Source organism: Amblyomma americanum, chromosome 4 (genome assembly GCF_052857255.1).
Source record: "Amblyomma americanum isolate KBUSLIRL-KWMA chromosome 4, ASM5285725v1, whole genome shotgun sequence".
Lineage (NCBI taxonomy): Eukaryota > Metazoa > Arthropoda > Arachnida > Ixodida > Ixodidae > Amblyomma > Amblyomma americanum.
Genome location: NC_135500.1, coordinates 210,521,683 through 210,539,517, shown reverse-complemented (window position 1 = coordinate 210,539,517; position 17,835 = coordinate 210,521,683). Strand labels below are relative to the sequence as shown.

General features: G+C 45.9%; 2 protein-coding genes and 1 pseudogene across 2 annotated transcripts; 1 reads left to right on the top strand and 2 right to left on the bottom strand.

Annotated features, from left to right (window-relative positions):
• Nucleotides 1-3,376: 3,376 nt before the first annotated feature.
• Nucleotides 3,377-4,240, bottom strand: LOC144129245 (uncharacterized). Its single transcript, XM_077663254.1, has 4 exons — nt 4,057-4,240; nt 3,951-3,992; nt 3,820-3,858; nt 3,377-3,732 (listed from the first exon to the last, which is right to left on the bottom strand). Exons 1-4 carry the CDS (start codon nt 4,149-4,151, stop codon nt 3,492-3,494), a joined length of 417 nt encoding a protein of 138 aa, XP_077519380.1. The 5' UTR covers nt 4,152-4,240; the 3' UTR covers nt 3,377-3,491.
• Nucleotides 4,241-4,805: 565 nt separating this feature from the next.
• LOC144127553 (uncharacterized) lies at nt 4,806-5,841 on the bottom strand. Its single transcript, XM_077660546.1, has 3 exons — nt 5,672-5,841; nt 5,218-5,395; nt 4,806-4,937 (listed from the first exon to the last, which is right to left on the bottom strand). The coding sequence occupies exons 1-3, from the start codon at nt 5,820-5,822 to the stop codon at nt 4,862-4,864; spliced, it is 405 nt and encodes a 134-aa protein (XP_077516672.1). The 5' UTR covers nt 5,823-5,841; the 3' UTR covers nt 4,806-4,861.
• Nucleotides 5,842-14,017: 8,176 nt separating this feature from the next.
• LOC144129244 (very long chain fatty acid elongase AAEL008004 pseudogene) lies at nt 14,018-16,728 on the top strand (annotated as a pseudogene).
• The last annotated feature ends 1,107 nt before the right edge of the window (nt 16,729-17,835 follow it).

Sequence of the window (17,835 nt, the reverse complement as noted above, 5' to 3'; positions counted from 1 at the left end):
CATACCAGCTCCTCGTCCCTCATCAACCGCGCTGATCGCGTTGACTTCTGCAATGGCAGGTGCAGACGACGATGTTCTGACGACGATGAGCGTTTTGGTCATTGTGTGTTCCCTGCTGTTGCGACGGCGGCGCGCGCAAAAGGCACGCAGACGAAGGTTTTGGGTGCACCCCTGCTGGCGCTACCGAGACGTTGAAGGGCAAGCGAATGCTTTGCTTCCCCGGCTGCGCGCCCGAGATGAAGGCTTCTTCCGAGAGTGAGTGATTACAACCTTTTCAAACGCGTAGTGTGCCGTGTGTGTGACGTGATAGTGATGTCTTTGATTCTTGATTATAGCTTCCTTCGGATGCCGCCGAGCTCGTTCGACACTTTGCTCCACCTAGTTCGGCCTGTGATTGAGCGGCAGGACACTCCGTTCAGGCGGTCGATATCCGCACACGATCGACTTGCCATGACAGTAAGGTAAGTCCGAAAGTCCGTGACCCGGTACTGTCCCGTCACAGTGCCTGATCAGCGGTCCCTCGGAAAATATTGTGTAAAACATACCGCATGAGCACTGTGATGCAACTCATCCCCCCCCCCCTCCTCATTTATCCTTTGAGACGTATGTGATGAGAATACGCTTTTCAGATTTCTCGCAAACGGCGACACAATGAGAAGTTTGTCGTTCAACTTCCTGACAGGACGATCAACGGCTGGAATGATCGTAAGGGAAACTTGTGCTGCATTATGGGAAATACTTCAGCCAACCTATGTAAGATTTCCACAAACAGCAGAAGAATGGAAAAAAGTAAGTGCACTGCAGTCCGTTTTGTTACTGCGGAGAGGGTTTATAGTGTTGACAAGCGTCCAGCTTGCCTTTCTTTACCTCATTTGTTATGCTACTGACTTTCCCAATGCCGCCTGCGTACCGACTTTTCAAATGTGTTGAACTCCTGCATCTCATAATGCATAAGACAACTAAAGGTTGCCTTATGCATTACTACGCTATTGTTTTGTCACAGTCTCATATTATATTGCCTCCCGATCACTCTTTCAGATTGCCACAGACATGCTTGTCGAGTGGAATTTTCCCAACTGCATTGGATGTATTGATGGCAAGCATGTGAGCATTGAATGTCCTGCAAATTCAGGGTCACGAAACTTTAATTACAAAAAGTCATTCAGCACAGTCCTCATGGCAACATGCGATGCACATTATAGGTATGGTGCATTTTTCTTTTGAATCATGCAAACAGTGTATTATATTCATTGAAAGAGAGTGCTATTGTATGCACTGAAAGAAAAGAGGACAGTTCAGTGGTGTAAGTTACATGACGAATTAAGGAGCATAGCGTAGACAGGTGTATGATTGCAATGGTTTGCTCATGCAGGTTGACAGTAAACATATTTGATTCTGCACAAATAGCAGCAGATGTTAAAATGGCAATCTCTGAATTGTGATTGTGTGTGGCATGTATATTTAGTCAAACTATAATGCAGCACAGAAATGGCTTTACAAGACTTGAAAGCAGTAGTGACTTCAGAAGGAGCAAGGAGAAAGTCATGTTCTACATCAGATGCTAAATGGGCTACACTGAAACTTCTTGCTTTATTTCAGATTTGTGTATGTGGTCGTTGGCCACAACGGGGGAGAAAGCGATGGAGGAGTTTTGTTAAGAACGAAGCTGATGCATATATTGGGCGAGCGCAGATTTGGGATCCCCCCAGCAGCAACAGTGGGCTCAGCGGGACTGATACCATACTTGATGGTGGGCGACGAGGCCTTTCCATTGAAGCCTTACCTCATGCGGCCTTATCCTCGACGTGGCAAGTTGCTTCAATTACTTTTAATGCTGACATCTTCCTCTGTTTGCCGAGATGAAATATCAATGCAGCTGTACTGTGTTACTGCTGCCGCTGTTTGCCATAGCAGATACAGTTTCGTGCAATGCATACACACGGCAAAAATGGTCAAACAATTTCTACAAAAAATTTACAAATCCAGTCTAGCCTGCATGCATGTATATAGCAAGTCTTACAAGGAAAGGTTTAGTTTCTGCATGGAAAAAAAATGGTTCAGAGGACTAAATTTCGTGTATGCAGTGCAATATGAGTGTATTAAAATAGTTTTATTACTGATAATTTACATGTTATGTTGCATTTTGTGTGAAAGCAATAACATGATGCAGTAATAAAATGTAATGTTGACATATATGGTTTAGTTGAATGATTGCAAGCAAATGCATGAGCACTATTTAACCTGTTTTACTGACTGGATAATATACGAAAATCTCAAGTTGTGCAATGCAGCCAAAGGGGGCCCTATGTAGCATTTCTTTAGCACAACTTAAGCATGCAAAAAATGAATAAAAACCCTTATAATATCAGTTATGTAGCATTTCAAATTGTCCGCACCAGAAACAGGCACCCAGAGGACATAAGATGTAGGAACAGTTTTTTTCTTTTCAAGTTGTATTCAGTGGGTGCGCAGAGCTGCCAATTATTTCAATGATTTGAAATTAGTGCCATTGCCTTCTTCATCTAAGCATGTACATGTTTGCTGCAATTTTAATGCCCTGACCTTTTGTTTTTTCTAGCTCTTCATGCCTACAGGGTCAGCCAGTACAGCGAGTACTTGAAGAGGGCAGTGTTTAATTACCGGCTGAGTCGTGCAAGGAGGCTCATAGAAAACAGTTTTGGTATCCTAGCTAGTAGGTGGCGAATACTGAAGAGACCCTTTCGAGCGTCAGAAGAAACCACCGAGAACATTGTAAGGGCATGTGTGGCGCTCCACAATTTTCTAATGAAAGATTCGGTGTTTTCCAGGACAACGTACAACCCTCCTGGATTTGTTGACCATGAAGACTGGGAGGGAAATGTCACAAATGGGGCATGGAGGAACGACAGTAGTGCCCTTCCTGGATGGAAAGACCAGGGGTACCACTCTGCTCGGTAACTATTATTTCCATGACGGCATGAAATCAATAATAGTTTGCATTTCCTGCTTTATTTACATTAAAACAATTGAAGCTCATCGATAACAAACAGCGAAACATTCAAAACATTTGATTTAACTTGATCATTTAAAACGACTTAAGATCTTGTTCATTAGAGTTTGCGTTAAGAATTGTAGCAGTGCAAAAATACATGCGTATTTCATGTTTTCAACAAAGTCAGTGGGTACAGCTAACGACGAGGAGTAAAACACGCCCATTAGAACTGTGACCTCAGACAGACAGGCAGAATAAGCTGAAGGAAAAGGTTGAACATCTCGTGCATTTCTGTGTTACAGGGCTGCATTGGAGATAAGGGATAGGCTGGCATCCTACTTCATGAGCGACGGCCAGGTGCCATGGCAGGAAAGTGTCGTGACCCGTGCAGGACGGCAGGTAATTTCCAATAACAGGCAACTACTTGTCAGCATGCACAAACACTATCATGTCAAAAGAAAGCCGAAATTGCTTGCTTTCATAGAAAAATATTATCGATTGCTTGCACTTTACATTTCATTTATTCATACTGCTCCATTTCGGCTTCATACAGCAGCTTGTGGATTTGGAATGTTACCTCACATCTTTTTTTGTGTGGTAGCATCCTCAGTTTAGCAGCTATCCAGTGTGCTGCCTCTTGACTGTCATCTTTCGGTGCAGGCATTTCATTTTTCTTTTTTAGTTCTAACAGCGTAGCTGAGCAGCTCCCCAAGACATCTTTCACCGCATCGTCGAAGCTGTCAGACTGCCTTCTTTTGGTCCTGCATATAAATATATCCGCACAATGTTTTTCTTGCAATCACTGATTATCATTCAAATACCGCAGGAAATGTGAACCATGCCAGTACCGAGAGGAAGGTACACCGGATGCTCGCCTTTTGGCAGACCTGCAGGACAGGCCACATCGTTAGACTCAAGAGAAATGCACTGGAAAAGTATGTCTGCTTCCAATAAAAGAAAGTGCACACAGCTTTCTTACCCTGGATCTGGGGCAGCGGCTCCTGCTTGTGAAGTTGACAACCTGCCTCAAAAATATGTTTGTTATGGTGTCATATTCCGACACAAGAAAGTGAACACCAACTTACCCTGAAGAGCCAGCAGCAGATGCCGCACCTTCTGATGTGCTGGGGAGCCTATAGAAAAAATAAAAATGCTGCCATTTATGTCGTGCAAAAAACATGTTGTCTACTTGCAATGCTATGAAAAGGAGCAAGACATATCACACTCATCTAGTACCCGAAAGCTTGGTTTCACACCTTGTTGCAGTTTTTAGACGTGCAGTCATTAAATAGAACACAAGTTTTTCCCCTTGCATTGCAGTGTTGAGTGTGTGATTCACTTGAAACTGCAGACCAGCGACGATTCATGACAGCAACTAAGCCAAGATCTGTATGCACATAAAACTAATCCATTTCTATGGGAGTGCAGCATAACAGCGCATAATAGAGTGGACACACTCTTAAACGTGAAAGGCTGGTGAAAAGGGTGTATTGACATGGAACCTGGGGTGCACCACAGCTAGGAAAACTGAAAATCACCACTCACCTCAAATCGTCCTCATCGGTAAAGTCATTGGGGCTGTCACAGTACCTGCATTATATAAAGACATAGGATGTTGTTACTATTGGTGGATAATGACACCACAATTAGTACAGCTTACATTTCTTGAAAAAGCGCAGCAGCCGGGCTTGATATACAGCTGCACAGGTGAATGAAATGACAATGTTGTACATAAACTGTTTCGCTGCAGTAACCGTTATGGTAAGCAAACTACGAGGTGCACACCTGGCCACCAGTCTAGGACTGGAAGGGCTGTTGGATGACAGTGGAGATATCAGAATGGAGCTGCACAAAAGCACAGATGCATAACAAGTTAAATCACTTGAAGCTTTATAAACTGAAGTTATACTTATGAAAACAAGACTTAACGTACATGTCCTCTTCTGGGGGCACATTTGATGAAGACCTGAAATGTAAAATTTGAGGTGTTTTGATGCAAAGCCTGCAGATTTCTTGCCAGGAAAAAGGTAATGTGAAAATACCAATAGCGAAGCTATCAGCGCAGCTGAAGAGAAGATAAATTGTTAAAAACACAGACGCTTGGGCAGTCAAATTACGTAAAAAGATATTAAACACGAAGAAAGCAGCTTAAAAAGAATGGTAGGACAGGTGACAGTAGTGAAGTTATCAATGCCAGGCTTGAGTTGGCGCAGATGGCTACGCAACTAAGTTGCCTTTTTTTTTACCTTTCGGCATAATGTGGTGTGCTCCTCAGCATGCCATCCACGATGTCAAAAAGTGTCCACTTCGTGTGGACCTTTCCGGCCTCTCCTCCGGCGCCACTTTTCCGGCTCCCCTCCGACGCCGACACAATTTTCAGCCAACGATCCTTCACGTTTTTAAATTTTGCGGCTGCTTGCGGTCCTACAGAAATGCCACTGTTTATCACCAAGAAAGGTCGAAAAATGAAAACATGAGCAACTTGTTTGAGTGCTCAAGCGGCGCTGTACGAAGCGCGCAGCCTGATACGACATGCGAACCGCTCAGGCAAAATCACCATGCCCGTAGGAAACCGAGATTCCACATCATTTGCTCTGCAGCACACCGCTAGAGCACTCTAAACAAGTGTGCTCACCCCCGCACATTCCTGCCGACGTGAACATTCAGCGGAAACTCAGATAAAGAATGAAAACAACTCACCAGTCAGATCGAATGTTCTGCCGATGATCGCCCACCGGTTCATTTTGGCGTCCTTATCTTTGTACTCCGGGTGAGTTTTGTCGTACAAAAAAGGGAACACGCGAACAGTCTCCAGAAATTGTTCCATCATGTTCTCCCGGCTGAAATTCATTTTGCCACGTGGATGTACACGAGAAGAAATAATAATAATAATAATTGGTTTTTTGAGGAAAGGAAATGGCGCAGTATCTGTCTCTTATATCGTTGGACACCTGAACCGCGCCGTAAGGGAAGGGATAAGGGAGGGAGTGAAAGAGGAAAGGAAGAATGAGGTGCCGTAGTGGAGGGCTCCGCAATAATTTCGACCACCTGGGGATCTTTAACGTGCACTGACATCGCACAGCACACGGGCGCCTTAGCGTTTTTCCTCCATAAAAACGCAGCCGCCGCGGTCGGGTTCGAACCCGGGACGAGAAGAAAGCACTAGCGCTGTTTGTCGCGGCTGGCTCGGAGCGCTTGGTCGTCGATCGTGGTTCTGCCGCCGCCGCTGGAAGTTAACTTTGGCAGTAGCCAAGAGGTGGCGCTAGGAGAAAGCCTGGACGTTTCTCATTGGTTCGCGGCACGCGGCAAGCCGCCGAAAATGGCTCCTCGACCCATCCTCTGCGCGGCAGACCAAACCGCCTCCGCGGCAGGTTTCGCGGCACGCGGCGCGCCGCCGGCGGCGTGCCGCGCGCGTCTTGCCGCCAGTGTGTCCGTACCTTAAGACTCCGCCATGGTCGGTGATGGGGGATGAGGGAAGATGGGGCATGTGAGCAAGGTGTGTAGAAAGTCTCCTGGTTTGCCGCAATGTTTGCATGAGGAGGGGAATTGATCTGAGTACGGTGCATCTAGTAGTATGGGGTATGGAGCTGTCCGAGTTAGTAGTAGTCGCAGGAGATGGACACCACCTCTACTTCACAGCGCTACTGAGGTGTCTACTTACCCAGTGAGCTAGTTATGCGCTTTTCCTTTCCTCAAAACCAAAGTAGTGTTTAGACTGCAAATTAGACAACATTGGGAGTAAGACTGCCTAATATTTTTTGTGTAGGTGGGTCCTGGAGTTGCTATGTGGGCCGGGAATGCGATCGAACCGAAGACCGCAGGCTGAAGAAGGCCGACTATGCACGTGAATGTAGAGACGCCGAAACAGGCCTGTCTGATGCCCAACCGAGCAGTCGCCTGCGAAACGTCAAAATGGGCCTGCCACTGCAGACCTGTCGGCCGATAATGCCAATCAGCTTATGCTAATTAATGGGCTAAGCCGGTAAGCTTACATCTGTTTTGATTATTTAGGAACGTTTAATTTTGTTAAAGGCGAGGTACAACCCTTAGATATATCACCTTGAAAAAATTTGCACTCCGTGTTATCGTCACGCAGAAAAACTTTCAATTCGAGAAGCAAGTGGCGAAGGTCGGAAAAAAAATGTCTTAAGGTATCGGGCCATTGCGTGCTTCACAGAGATGTAAAATTTTATTAAGACCTTTAAAGTTATCAATTCTAACTCTCCATAGTAAGTGGGAAGATCAATTTAAAAATTGATGGAACTAAGAGCACGGAGACAGATTGCTCGACGTTTTTAACAACATATTATGCTCTGCTGTAGGCAACGTATTATACATCTATAAACAAAGTTACGACGAAACTGAACAGGTGCAGTTTTCGCAAACTCAAGTTGCTAAACGTTTTATATCGCGCACTTTTCTCAAGGCAATAGCATCACAGGCGCCAACTTCTGTCCATTACGAAACGCTTAAACTGTGGCACTTCTCACTGCATGCCAGTCCTTGCCTGCTTCGTAAGGTATTTCACCGTTTTCTCAATCATTCCCCTTACATATCTCCACCATGAAGCATATCTCATCCCACTGGTCATCCTTTTCATAGTATTTCTCGACCGCTTACCATGGTCACTAAGTCTGCTGCCTCATTTTTTCCCCCCGCATAGCTATCGACTAGGATTGTCTTCATTAGGAGGTTGCTGCCTTCACCTGCCCATCGTAATTTGCGACGGCTGTGACTTGTCATACTCAAAGCCTTAACTATCATTTTTATGTCATCCCGTCTCGTATATGATTCCCTGAAAGCTTCCTTTATAGTAAAACGAAACTAATAACCTGTGCTATTATGTAAAATAGTGAGGTGCGGGTCACTAATTTTCCTCTCCTTTTATTTACGTTTTTTTCGATCTTTAAATACACCTAACAGTTGAAATTGACATTGCTTGGTGTCTGTATTATTATACTATTAAAAGTACGCCTTTCATCTCATCAAAGTTATAGTGCAGATCACGTAGGCAAATATCAAATCCGGATGGCTTAATCAGTTTCCTTCTGCGTAGTATGTTCCATAAATCTCTTCAAACATGTCTTTCCAAACATTGTTCGTGGGTCTGCCCTGTGTCTCCTCTGTATAGGCGATTAATGTTTCTTGGTATTTATCGCACATTCGTGCTTTTTCTTGCGGAAAGCTTTTTACCGCCCCATAAACGCTGCCACCGTTGTATCTCCCGATGAATTCGTGTTCCGTATCCCAAGTTTTTATCCAACAGTTCTTGTTTGGTGCAAGTAGGTGCATTCAATAATTTATTTTCTGTAAAGTATTTTAGCTGTTTCTGCATTTCGCAACGCACGGATTCCTTTTTTCTGCTTAACAATGTCAGTTTCCGTGCTGCACTTCTGCCACATTTTTTCCCTTATATGGCATAACCCAATGTCGTAACAATGGTCCGGTCTATTGGGGGTATTTTTTTTTTACTACAACAGTTTTATTTGATTGCTCATGTACCGTCCAAAACAGAACTAGAATCGACATTCGAGCTAGTTGGTATAGCATAATGGAAAAAATAGCTTACTCAGGGCAACGGACAACGAAGAACAAACAGCACAAGCGCTTGCGTTGTTTGCACTTCCTTGTCCGTTGTCCTGAGTGCTCTAATTTTTCCATGAGACCGCGCAAAACATCTGTATAACATTTCAGTATAGCTCCCGCCGTCTAGCGCAGAAGTGGTTTGAATGAACCAATTAAATTTTGTGACGTCCGATTTCATTTTTGTTAGTCATCCGCTTTAAGCTATGTTCCTTGCCTCTATTAGACATCACAAATAGCAATGCGAACAAATAATGTGCTAGTATGAGCTTAATTACGCTACCTGTCTAACATTCCTTCGCCATTACGAATGATCATAAGGTTAGTGAAGTTTCTTTGTGATTCTTGAGCACAAACATTACCTTTGTGGGCATGCATTAATTTCGCTTGAAAGTAAGTACTAAGAATTTTTGTTCGATAGGAACGTCAAGGTTGGCGATAAAAAAATAAAAATTTGCAGACAGCGGCTTCGCATAGAGTGCTACTCCCAAGAGCTCTGCCATTAAAATCCCGAAGGAACAGGTTTCGTGGAAAGGCACTCCAGGTTTCTAGCCTAGCAGTTTTCGTTGCATTCAAGTAGCCTGAAAATAGCCGATGGTCTTCGGCAGCGCATGTTTTAAGCAATGCATGGTCGTTTCCAAAGGAACACTAAATAAAAAACAGTAAAAAACAAGGAAGTGCCAAGTCTGACCAACAGGTACATACATGTCTGCGATAGACCGAAAAAAAGAGTGAAAAGCCGAGACTAATAGCATAGCTGTTTGCCTCTTTGATCGGCCCTTGTTCGCTCTGATTTCACGCATTTTATGCCCAACAAAAATAAAAACGAAGCCCCTTAAGACTTTATTGCGTTTTGTTCTCGATTTCCCAGTCTTCTGAATTTCACATGATCGGTGTACTTACGTTATCCTCCGAAAGGCTACGTGTCGGAAGTCGCCATTGCCTTGAAAGCGATCGGCGTCAGCTCCAAGTCGAATGCTTTGAGGTTAGAAATTTAGAAATCGAATGAACTAAACGAAGTACACGCCTATAGGTTATTTCTACTTTATAAATCAAGAATGAAAGGCTCATCGGCGATTACCACCATTCGGCTTCGCTGCGACGTGAAGAATTTTTGAAAAAATCTTGTTGAGGGAGTGTTTGAATTCTGAGCAGACTTAACATGCATGTCATGCTGAATTTGTGTTGCGACTAAGAAGGGCTTATGCTGATCGAATGTTGATCCAGTGTTCAATTTAACAGAAATATGGCCACTGTGCTTGAGTTGACCATTCTGAACACCAATTCTTAATTATCTTTATGTCAAATTCATGTTGAAATTATTTGGCTCACTCAACTAATCAAGTTGAACATCGGCTATGGTAAAAAAAAAAAAAATGTGTGCAAGCATTCCTTTCACGGCGGAACAACCGACTGTCGATGCAATTTTCAGGGGCGTAAACACTTCATTGCTGGAACCTCTCGTAAATGTGATGCTGTCAGCACCCACAAAAGAGCCAGAGTTAATAGACAGTTTTAGCGTAGCCGGACAGCCATCCGATAAATACGGCAACGCGTTGCCATTGCTGCCGTTGCCAGGCTCGCCTAGCTGCATTTGCCGTACGGTAGTTGTTGCCATCTTTTTCGTACGGTGGGGCTAAAACCCTCTACTGTTTTAAACCGGCAGGGGGTGCTGCTCGGTGCAAACCCAACGAGACTACTTCCAGGGGGTTTGACGGACGGAGTAGGCTTGCTTTCGAGAATACGGGAGGGGGAAGATGTGTGGGCACCCTTGGATACGTGCGTCATATAAACAACACACGCGCGTACAACCTTCGCATTACAGAACATGGAACAGTTTTTCCCACGAGACTATAACAGAATGGCTGACAGCCGAATGCTTTCTCTTCAAGCTTTTGTTGCTGTTGTGACGGAAGGAACAACGACAGTGAAAGTGCATGGGCCGGTCGACTGGTTTCTCTAACGTACAAGAAAAAGTATAAAACAGGTTTACTGCGCCCCGCGCGTAAATTGCGGGCAAGTCCACTTTAGTGTTGACATTGTGCACCGGAACGAAGCTTGCTTCTTGTGCTTCTTATTTACCGGCGCGCATGCTTTTGCCGTGCAAAATGCTTCCGCCGTTCTCAGGCAACCCGAAAAAAAATCAGAAAAAGAACACTAAATAGAAAAGTTACGCGTCGAAACATTGCAGCATCAACACCTGCATGATTGCCGCAGTGATGTGAGAGCACTTGCTTGGCTTGGCATCTTGGCTTTTTTTTCAGCCTGCGCATTCGATTTACCTTTAAATAAATGACAAATGGCCGCTACTTGCCGCTCATGTCGGTACTTGCTGAAGGAACTGCTATCGCCAATAATAAAAAAGTAACGGTAATTATATGATGGAACCGTTAGAGAAAAACGCAATTGGACGTTGATTTCTAGAATGTGGATAGCCATGTTATCGATGGGTTACTGTGCTAGGTTGAGCGAGAGGGCGCAACATTACGCGGCTTGCACGTTGACAACAGCGCTGGAACTTCCGCTAACCATCCAGGTGGCCAGAGCATGCCACCTTTGCGTTACGTTAATGCACGGTTTCGAGTGCACTTACAAGCAGTGCAGAAACCTGCTTAACTAAACAACTGCCCTAAGTGCCTGGTGACGATGAACGAAGTTTGGCGACAATTTGGAGCCTCCCAGCCTGCATTGGTATCTAAGATAGCCCAGCAATATCTCCAATTGGGCAACCACGCTATTTCCTACGGAGCGCCGCCTGACTACGCGCAGGGCAAAATTACATCTGCATGAAACAGATTTTCCGTCTATTGGAGAGACCTGCTGACTTTAAACAGTCAAAAGGAATAAGGTGCTACTACAGGACATTGTAATGTTGCACTAAGTACATATAGCCATCACATCCTGAGCCATTTTCGCGTAACTTATGGTTTATATGGTAAATTATCCTCAATATTTCGAAATCTGCAATGCATTAGAGCGTTTGCCTTTTCAAATACTTTCTAAAAGGAGCCCATTTCTACTTCCCAACTAATGCGCCTATAAGCTTATATTTACTATTTGTATGCTCTGTAACACCACAAATGAAAACCAAAAGAAATTGTCCACCGTACTGTGTTTGGTGAAGCGCAACCGATTTTTTTCTTTTGCGGCTGTTGAGTGAATCCATATACATTGGTTTTATCTTGGCTTCCTGTTGGTTCCACACGAACTCCCTCAAAATTCACATTTGAAAAGGAAAAACCAGGCCTGAGCGCAGTCAGGAGGAAAACACGCATCAGTGACGCAACGAAAGAAGCAAACAACGCTTCAAATCAGTACAAGCTGCAAGCCCGCCGATGGTGAGCCACAGTGTGCCCATTAAGGGCGAGTGTGCTGCAACGACGCTGATCACATGGCCGTGACAGACACTCCTCCGTCGAACCAGGAAGCATTCCTTCTCTAAATAGGTTGTTCGAACATCCCAAAAACAGGTCCCTTATGTTTATTTACCAGGCTGAACGGAAGTATGAAGCAGAAAATGGCATCAGAGTGATCACGTGTGCGGTACTCGTGCTCATTTTAGCCGCCTCATTCATTTCCCCCCATCGCTGCTTACAGGTGTGAACAGAGGTACGCAGAGAAAGAGAGAGAGAGAAAGAGGGGCCTCAGAGTGGGCATGTGGCGTGTTCCTTCCCTTTAAACGCTTACTTCATTTACTTCTCTATTTTTTTTTTGCTGTCTGCAGCAGCCATTGATTGCAGATGGTTACCCTTAGTAAAGAATGAGCGCTTGAGAGCTTTAACCAGTACGGACACTTCACGTGCGCGAATTACGGGCGCACAGTGCTTTCAAGAGTGAGGCGAGTGCTAGACTACCACAACAGCACGAAGACTGTCACTGCCAAGTGTGGTCGGCGTCTGAACAACGAAGTGTTTTTAACTGGTGCGGTGCTTAAGGATTTTGTTGTTCTGGGCCCACCTGCGTGTTCACGCTTTAAGAATTGTCATCCTACAAAAAGTTCTAGGATGACCAACAATAGATCAGTTCAGTAACCATGAAGAACTGGTACGATACGGGGTGCCTACACTACTTGATTCGACAATTCCCTTTGAAGTTTTAGTATCTCACTTTCATCCAAGAAAGGCTGCGGTCTCGAGACATAGAATTGGCCTTGAAGTGTCTCAGCTACTTCTCTTCCCGCACCGAGAAATTCCACCGATTCTTTCCAAGTTGTCCTCGATTGCTGTCGATAACAAACGCCACTACACCTTTATCAGCCCGATTTGGTCACTCCCCGCAATAAGCTCGGTCGCAGCAACAGCAACCGATAACTTTTGTTTGTATACGCCGCGCTTTCTGCTCGCCCCCCCCCCCCCCCCTCATCCATAAACACTCCTTCACTACCTAATAACCATCATTTGGCTTCCCTCATGCATTTGTACCAAAACTAGCCATATACGTCTTGCTTATTTCATTAGCAGCTCTCTGGCCTGGGCCTGACTTGCTGCTTTTTCTTTCCTTCGCCAAAAACACTGGCTCCCCTATTTTTCTGTAAGAAAACACACAAGATGACTGGTGTGGGCTAGTTGGTTCATACTTTCTACGAAACAGATGAACACAGCGCATCTGAACGAGGACAAGGTAGAAAAAACACGAAACACAGGGTGGGAGCTGATACATCGCTCGGGTCCACGAATTCCACGCCGTCGTCTAGGCGGTTGGGCTCAAGCCCGTCCTATCCAAGCGGCCGTCCTGCCTTTCGTGTTTCTTCTCGTTTTCGTTCCATTGCACTGTGTTAATAAGTGTCGCGGAGACACACAAGGAAAAGAAAACTGGATACGGTGTTCGCAACCATGCCATTATAAGTACATTATTGCAGTTTTGCCCATGGGGGGTTCTCGTTTGGTAAAAAAGAGGCGGTATTAGCATTTCTTGTCATAGATAAAACATTGCGGACCGGTTTTGTAGGAAATACGTAAGAAATTCAGCACCATATGTATTACAGGCGACTCTAAAGACTTCAAGGCTGAGGCAGTGCTTCGGCGCGCAAGTATCGCGCAGCCAACCGCAAATGTTTTCCTGCAACGAGCTGCGCCCGAATCGGCGCTGAAATCGTCTTCGTGCTAGGCCCTCCGGCGCTCCCTCCACTTTCACCTTGCGTGCCCGACAAGGTTCTGATAACTTGCGCTTTTGTGGCTTTTTGCTGCGCGTCACGGGCTACCCACAGTTCCGCGTTGTCTCCCAGCGCAGCTGTTGCGGAAGCCCCGTACGCGGTACCCTTTCCTAAACCCCTCACCCTACTCTGCAATAAGCAAGCAAGAAAGAAGACAGGGGGAACAAATCGCAATAAACAAAAGCAGTAGCTGCCGCGCTATGGCTCGTTTTGACGACGTCACACGAGTGCCCTCGCCACCCCTCCTTTTATATTTCAACGCCGCAATACCGGGGCTGCGTCAACGCGTGCGCTTGCACTTATCGTTCCGTCTCGGTATCAATTCGGTCGCGAGGCCATGATGCAAGCGAGAAAGAAGCTGCTGTGAGGGAGGAGGATCATTTTCACGTGCCAGACACTACTAGAAAAGCTCGGTGCGCAGTGCCTTGTGTGCTTTTTGACATCGTCTGCTGCTGCTGTGAACATGGCATCGATAACGAGTCCCTTCACGTACAATGCGTCCCTCTCCTGGCTGCCCTATCGGGACCCAAGGACCGAGGGCTGGACGCTCACCGGCAGCCCACTGGCCGTGGCGCTCATCACGGTTAGCTACGTGTACTTCGTGAAGATAGGCGGTCCCCGCTACATGGCCCACCGCAAGCCTTTCAACCTGAGGTCCTGCATCCTGGTCTACAACCTCGTGGCCGCGCTCTGCAGCGCCTTCTTCGTCTGCCGTTTCACCAAGCTCGGCTACTGGGACCTCGGCTACACTTTCCTCCAGGACCTCGACCTGCGTGACACGCCCGCCAACCTCGAGATCGTGCGCCTCTCGTGGTGGCTTTACGTGCTCAAGATCTTCGAGCTTGCCGACACCGTGTTCTTCGTGCTTCGCAAAAAGAACGACCAGGTCAGTGCGCTGCACGTCGTGCACCACGTCATTGTGGCGTGGAACATGTGGCTGGAGGTGACCTACGGCTCCCAGTCTCACTCGATGTTGATCAAGTGTATGAACTCCTTCGTGCACGTCTTCATGTACACGTACTACTTCCTGGCTGCACTGGGACCGGCCTTCGCGCGCTACCTGTGGTGGAAGAAGTACCTGACCAAGTTGCAGATATCGCAGTTTGTCGTCCTCTTCGTGCATGCCATGGGCATGGCGCTCGCCAAGGGCAACTACGTGCGCCTGTTCGTCTGGCTGGAAGCTGCCGAGGCTGTTCTCTTCTTGGTGTGGTTTCTCGCCTTCTACTTCCGCGCCTACAAGAAGCCTAAACCATAAGCCGCGGAAAGCAGTTCTCCGCCGCAACTGAAGTGACGATGCGTTTCAGTGCACGGACATGTTTTAGACAATCATCTGGTCACGGGGGGTGACAGGGGAGCGTAATTTTACCAGTAGCTAATGTTTTTTTTTTTGTTTTCACTTTCGCACATCTCGGACACGTTGAACCCTTCTACGAGTGGCAATTCGCCGCTGCTTGTGGCCTTCGCAATTCCGCCCATTCAGTACGACTGAAACGCAAGGCTGCGTAAGATAATATTGATTATTCTTGCGTCGCTTGACCTGTTATGCGTACGCTCTGCCTCTTCCTGGTTGTCGGCGCGTTGTCACGCTGTGGCCACACTGCAGGCGGTCACCCGCAGATACTGTTTGCTGCCGTAAATGGAGTGTCCCGTGGTTACCACGCCGGTTTGCGGAAGAAAGGGCCACTTGTAAAGGCAGCACGCCTCCATCGTCACATTAATGTGTGCTTTGCGGCGGACACGCCTTTGTTTAATCTCATGTGACGCGATAGTATACCAAAAATGTCTTTTCCTCTGGGATTTTCCTGCTGCGGGGCGCAGTGTCCTATATTTCTGTACTCCAGCAACACCACCATCCATCACATCATTTCCTTTTATCGCCCTGTCCGAAAAATGCCTTAAATCCACCCCTGCGTGTCGCTACTCGTGATCTCAACTTTTCGAGAAGTGCAGTTCACTTTCATCCCATTTTAGTCTTTGAAGCTTGTATGCGTTTTTTGCACATTCTTGTGTATGATGTTGTGGCTGGAATCTGGAGCCACCAATGACCCACTGTCACCACCATGTCTCGTTTCATTGTCATTTCATGTCTCGTCCGACCTTCTGTGGTACTTAAATAAAAGAACCAGAAGGCGCTCAAAATGTCGCTTTATTTACTCTCATCTCCCGGAATTGTGTACTAGTCTTTCTGTATTGGAATTGTATTGGACAAAGCTGGTCCTACAAAGGACCAGTGCGAAACCATCTTTTTCGAATATTGGGCCAATTACCTGTTCTTGAGTAGCGACTTCGTTTTCGCTGGCAAATAATGGCGAAGGCAAATAATGGTAACCCAACCGCATTTGGGTTAGTTCCGTGCACCTCGACGTCCCGTGTAGGCGCTGCGGACAGGATTTCATGCGAGAGCTAAGATAGACTTGAGGGCTATTTGGTTGGTTCGATAAGTCCGCAGGCAGCGCATAGGTTATTGCATGTGCTGCTACCTCTTGAGCCTGGCCCCGTTTTGCTTCGGACTACATTTATAGCGAGCGCTCTTTGGGGCACCGAAGACGAGAGCAAAAATAACACGTTGTTTGTTTTCAGTGAAGCATGCATTTTTCTTTTTCGTGCACTTGTGTTAATAAGCAGCTGTGCGTAAACAGTTCCGGACATATGCTCGCTCCGTCACTTGCTGCAGTGAATTCGTGGCTGAATGTATCCGTGACTAAGCCTGATGCTCTTTGCTTCTTGAATACATTGATATTGTAACGTAGCCTTTCGAACAGATATTCCCGAATTCTGAATTGCTTAACTGATCGCTCACGAGGTGCGAAAGAGCTAGCTCTAGGGCCAGTTAAAATATCGGAAGCCTTTAATATTAGCACTCGGAGAGATAACTGTGACACGTCGCCGTGCCCAACGAACAAGAAACGTGCCTACCTAGAGGGCAGATAAGGGTGACAAAAGCTTGCATCAATCCGCGTGTCATGGGAGTAGTTGAAGATGCGCATGCGTCGGATGTTCTGTGCGGCAAATGTATGTTTCGATAAAGCACGGTTGTAAGTTCAGCTCTTTTTAATGCACGAGCCTTTTGATCCCGCGGGTATACTCCCTTTTGTTACGATTTCGTGATAGTTCATCGTGCAGGCCACAGCGGTTGTGGAAGCCGTTCAATAGTTGGGTCCGACTACTTCGTTATAATTAAGTGCGATGCGCGTGTCGTCCGATTCAGCTGCTGCGCATTGCAAGTGGAAAAGAAAGACGCAAAAAGCAAAAAGCACTGTTTTATTGCAGCTATCTGTGTGTGACAAGTTTGAATTTTCGAAACCACAAACAGGAATTGGGGAATAAAAGCATTACTTGACGAAAATTATTAGAAATCGTGCGTACATATTCAAAAGCCTCGTCCATGGCGCCGCGGTGGCTCAGTGGTTATGGCGCTCGGCTGCTGACCCGGAAGACGCGGGTTCGATCCCGGCCGCACGGGCGCATTTTAATGGAGGCGAAATGCCAAAGGACCATGTACTAAACGTTTTTAATGCACGTTAAAGAACCCCAGGTTTTCAAAATTTCCGGAGCCCTTCACTATTGCGCCCTCATAGCCTGAGTCGCTTTAGGACGTTAAACTTTCATAAACTAAACCAAACCGAAGTAGCTTCGTGCAGCACGTCTTTCAAACTTCAATTCCCAGAGCATCGTATATGATGCAGACTGTACAAATATCAAATTTTCGTTCTGGTTCGCAATACAAAATCACTTCCTGCCAGAAGTACACCCGCAAAATGCATTTTGCCACTTTTATTTCTAATGAAAAATTACGTTGTCAGCTACGAAGATTAAGAAGCTTGGCTAGAAAAGATGATCATGCGAAGCAACGAAATTTTAATAGGCTCTGCTGCATTTGCGGGGGAAAAGATTTTCAATTTTGTTTTGATTTCTTTTACGCTTGTTAATTTATGTGCCCATTTTGACCGTTTCAGGCGTTCACATAATCTCCAACTTCCTATTTTTATTGCTAAACCAATAACTTTCTAAATATACGTACCAGCCTTTTTGCCTTTCTTCAGTGTAGTAACCGCTAACTAAAAAAATTCTTGAAGTTAAAATATTCGCCTCGCATATTTATTACGGAGTAATTGTAGTGCTGAAGAGA

What these genes read in the sequence shown, in the direction of transcription:
- LOC144129245 (XM_077663254.1), bottom strand. Translation starts at nt 4,151, where the DNA reads ATGTTTTTTGCACGACATAAATGGCAGCATTTTTATTTTTTCTATAGG. An exon ending in GCCGCTGCCCCAGATCCAGG is followed by an intron (nt 3,859 to 3,950) that starts GTAAGAAAGCTG and finishes CCTGTCCTGCAG; the next exon opens with GTCTGCCAAAAGGCGAGCAT. An exon ending in TCCGGTGTACCTTCCTCTCG is followed by an intron (nt 3,733 to 3,819) that starts GTACTGGCATGG and finishes ATTTATATGCAG; the next exon opens with GACCAAAAGAAGGCAGTCTG.
- LOC144127553 (XM_077660546.1), bottom strand. Translation starts at nt 5,822, where the DNA reads ATGAATTTCAGCCGGGAGAACATGATGGAACAATTTCTGGAGACTGTT. An exon ending in CAGAACATTCGATCTGACTG is followed by an intron (nt 5,396 to 5,671) that starts GTGAGTTGTTTT and finishes GCATTTCTGTAG; the next exon opens with GACCGCAAGCAGCCGCAAAA. An exon ending in ACACCACATTATGCCGAAAG is followed by an intron (nt 4,938 to 5,217) that starts GTAAAAAAAAAG and finishes TTTACATTTCAG; the next exon opens with GTCTTCATCAAATGTGCCCC.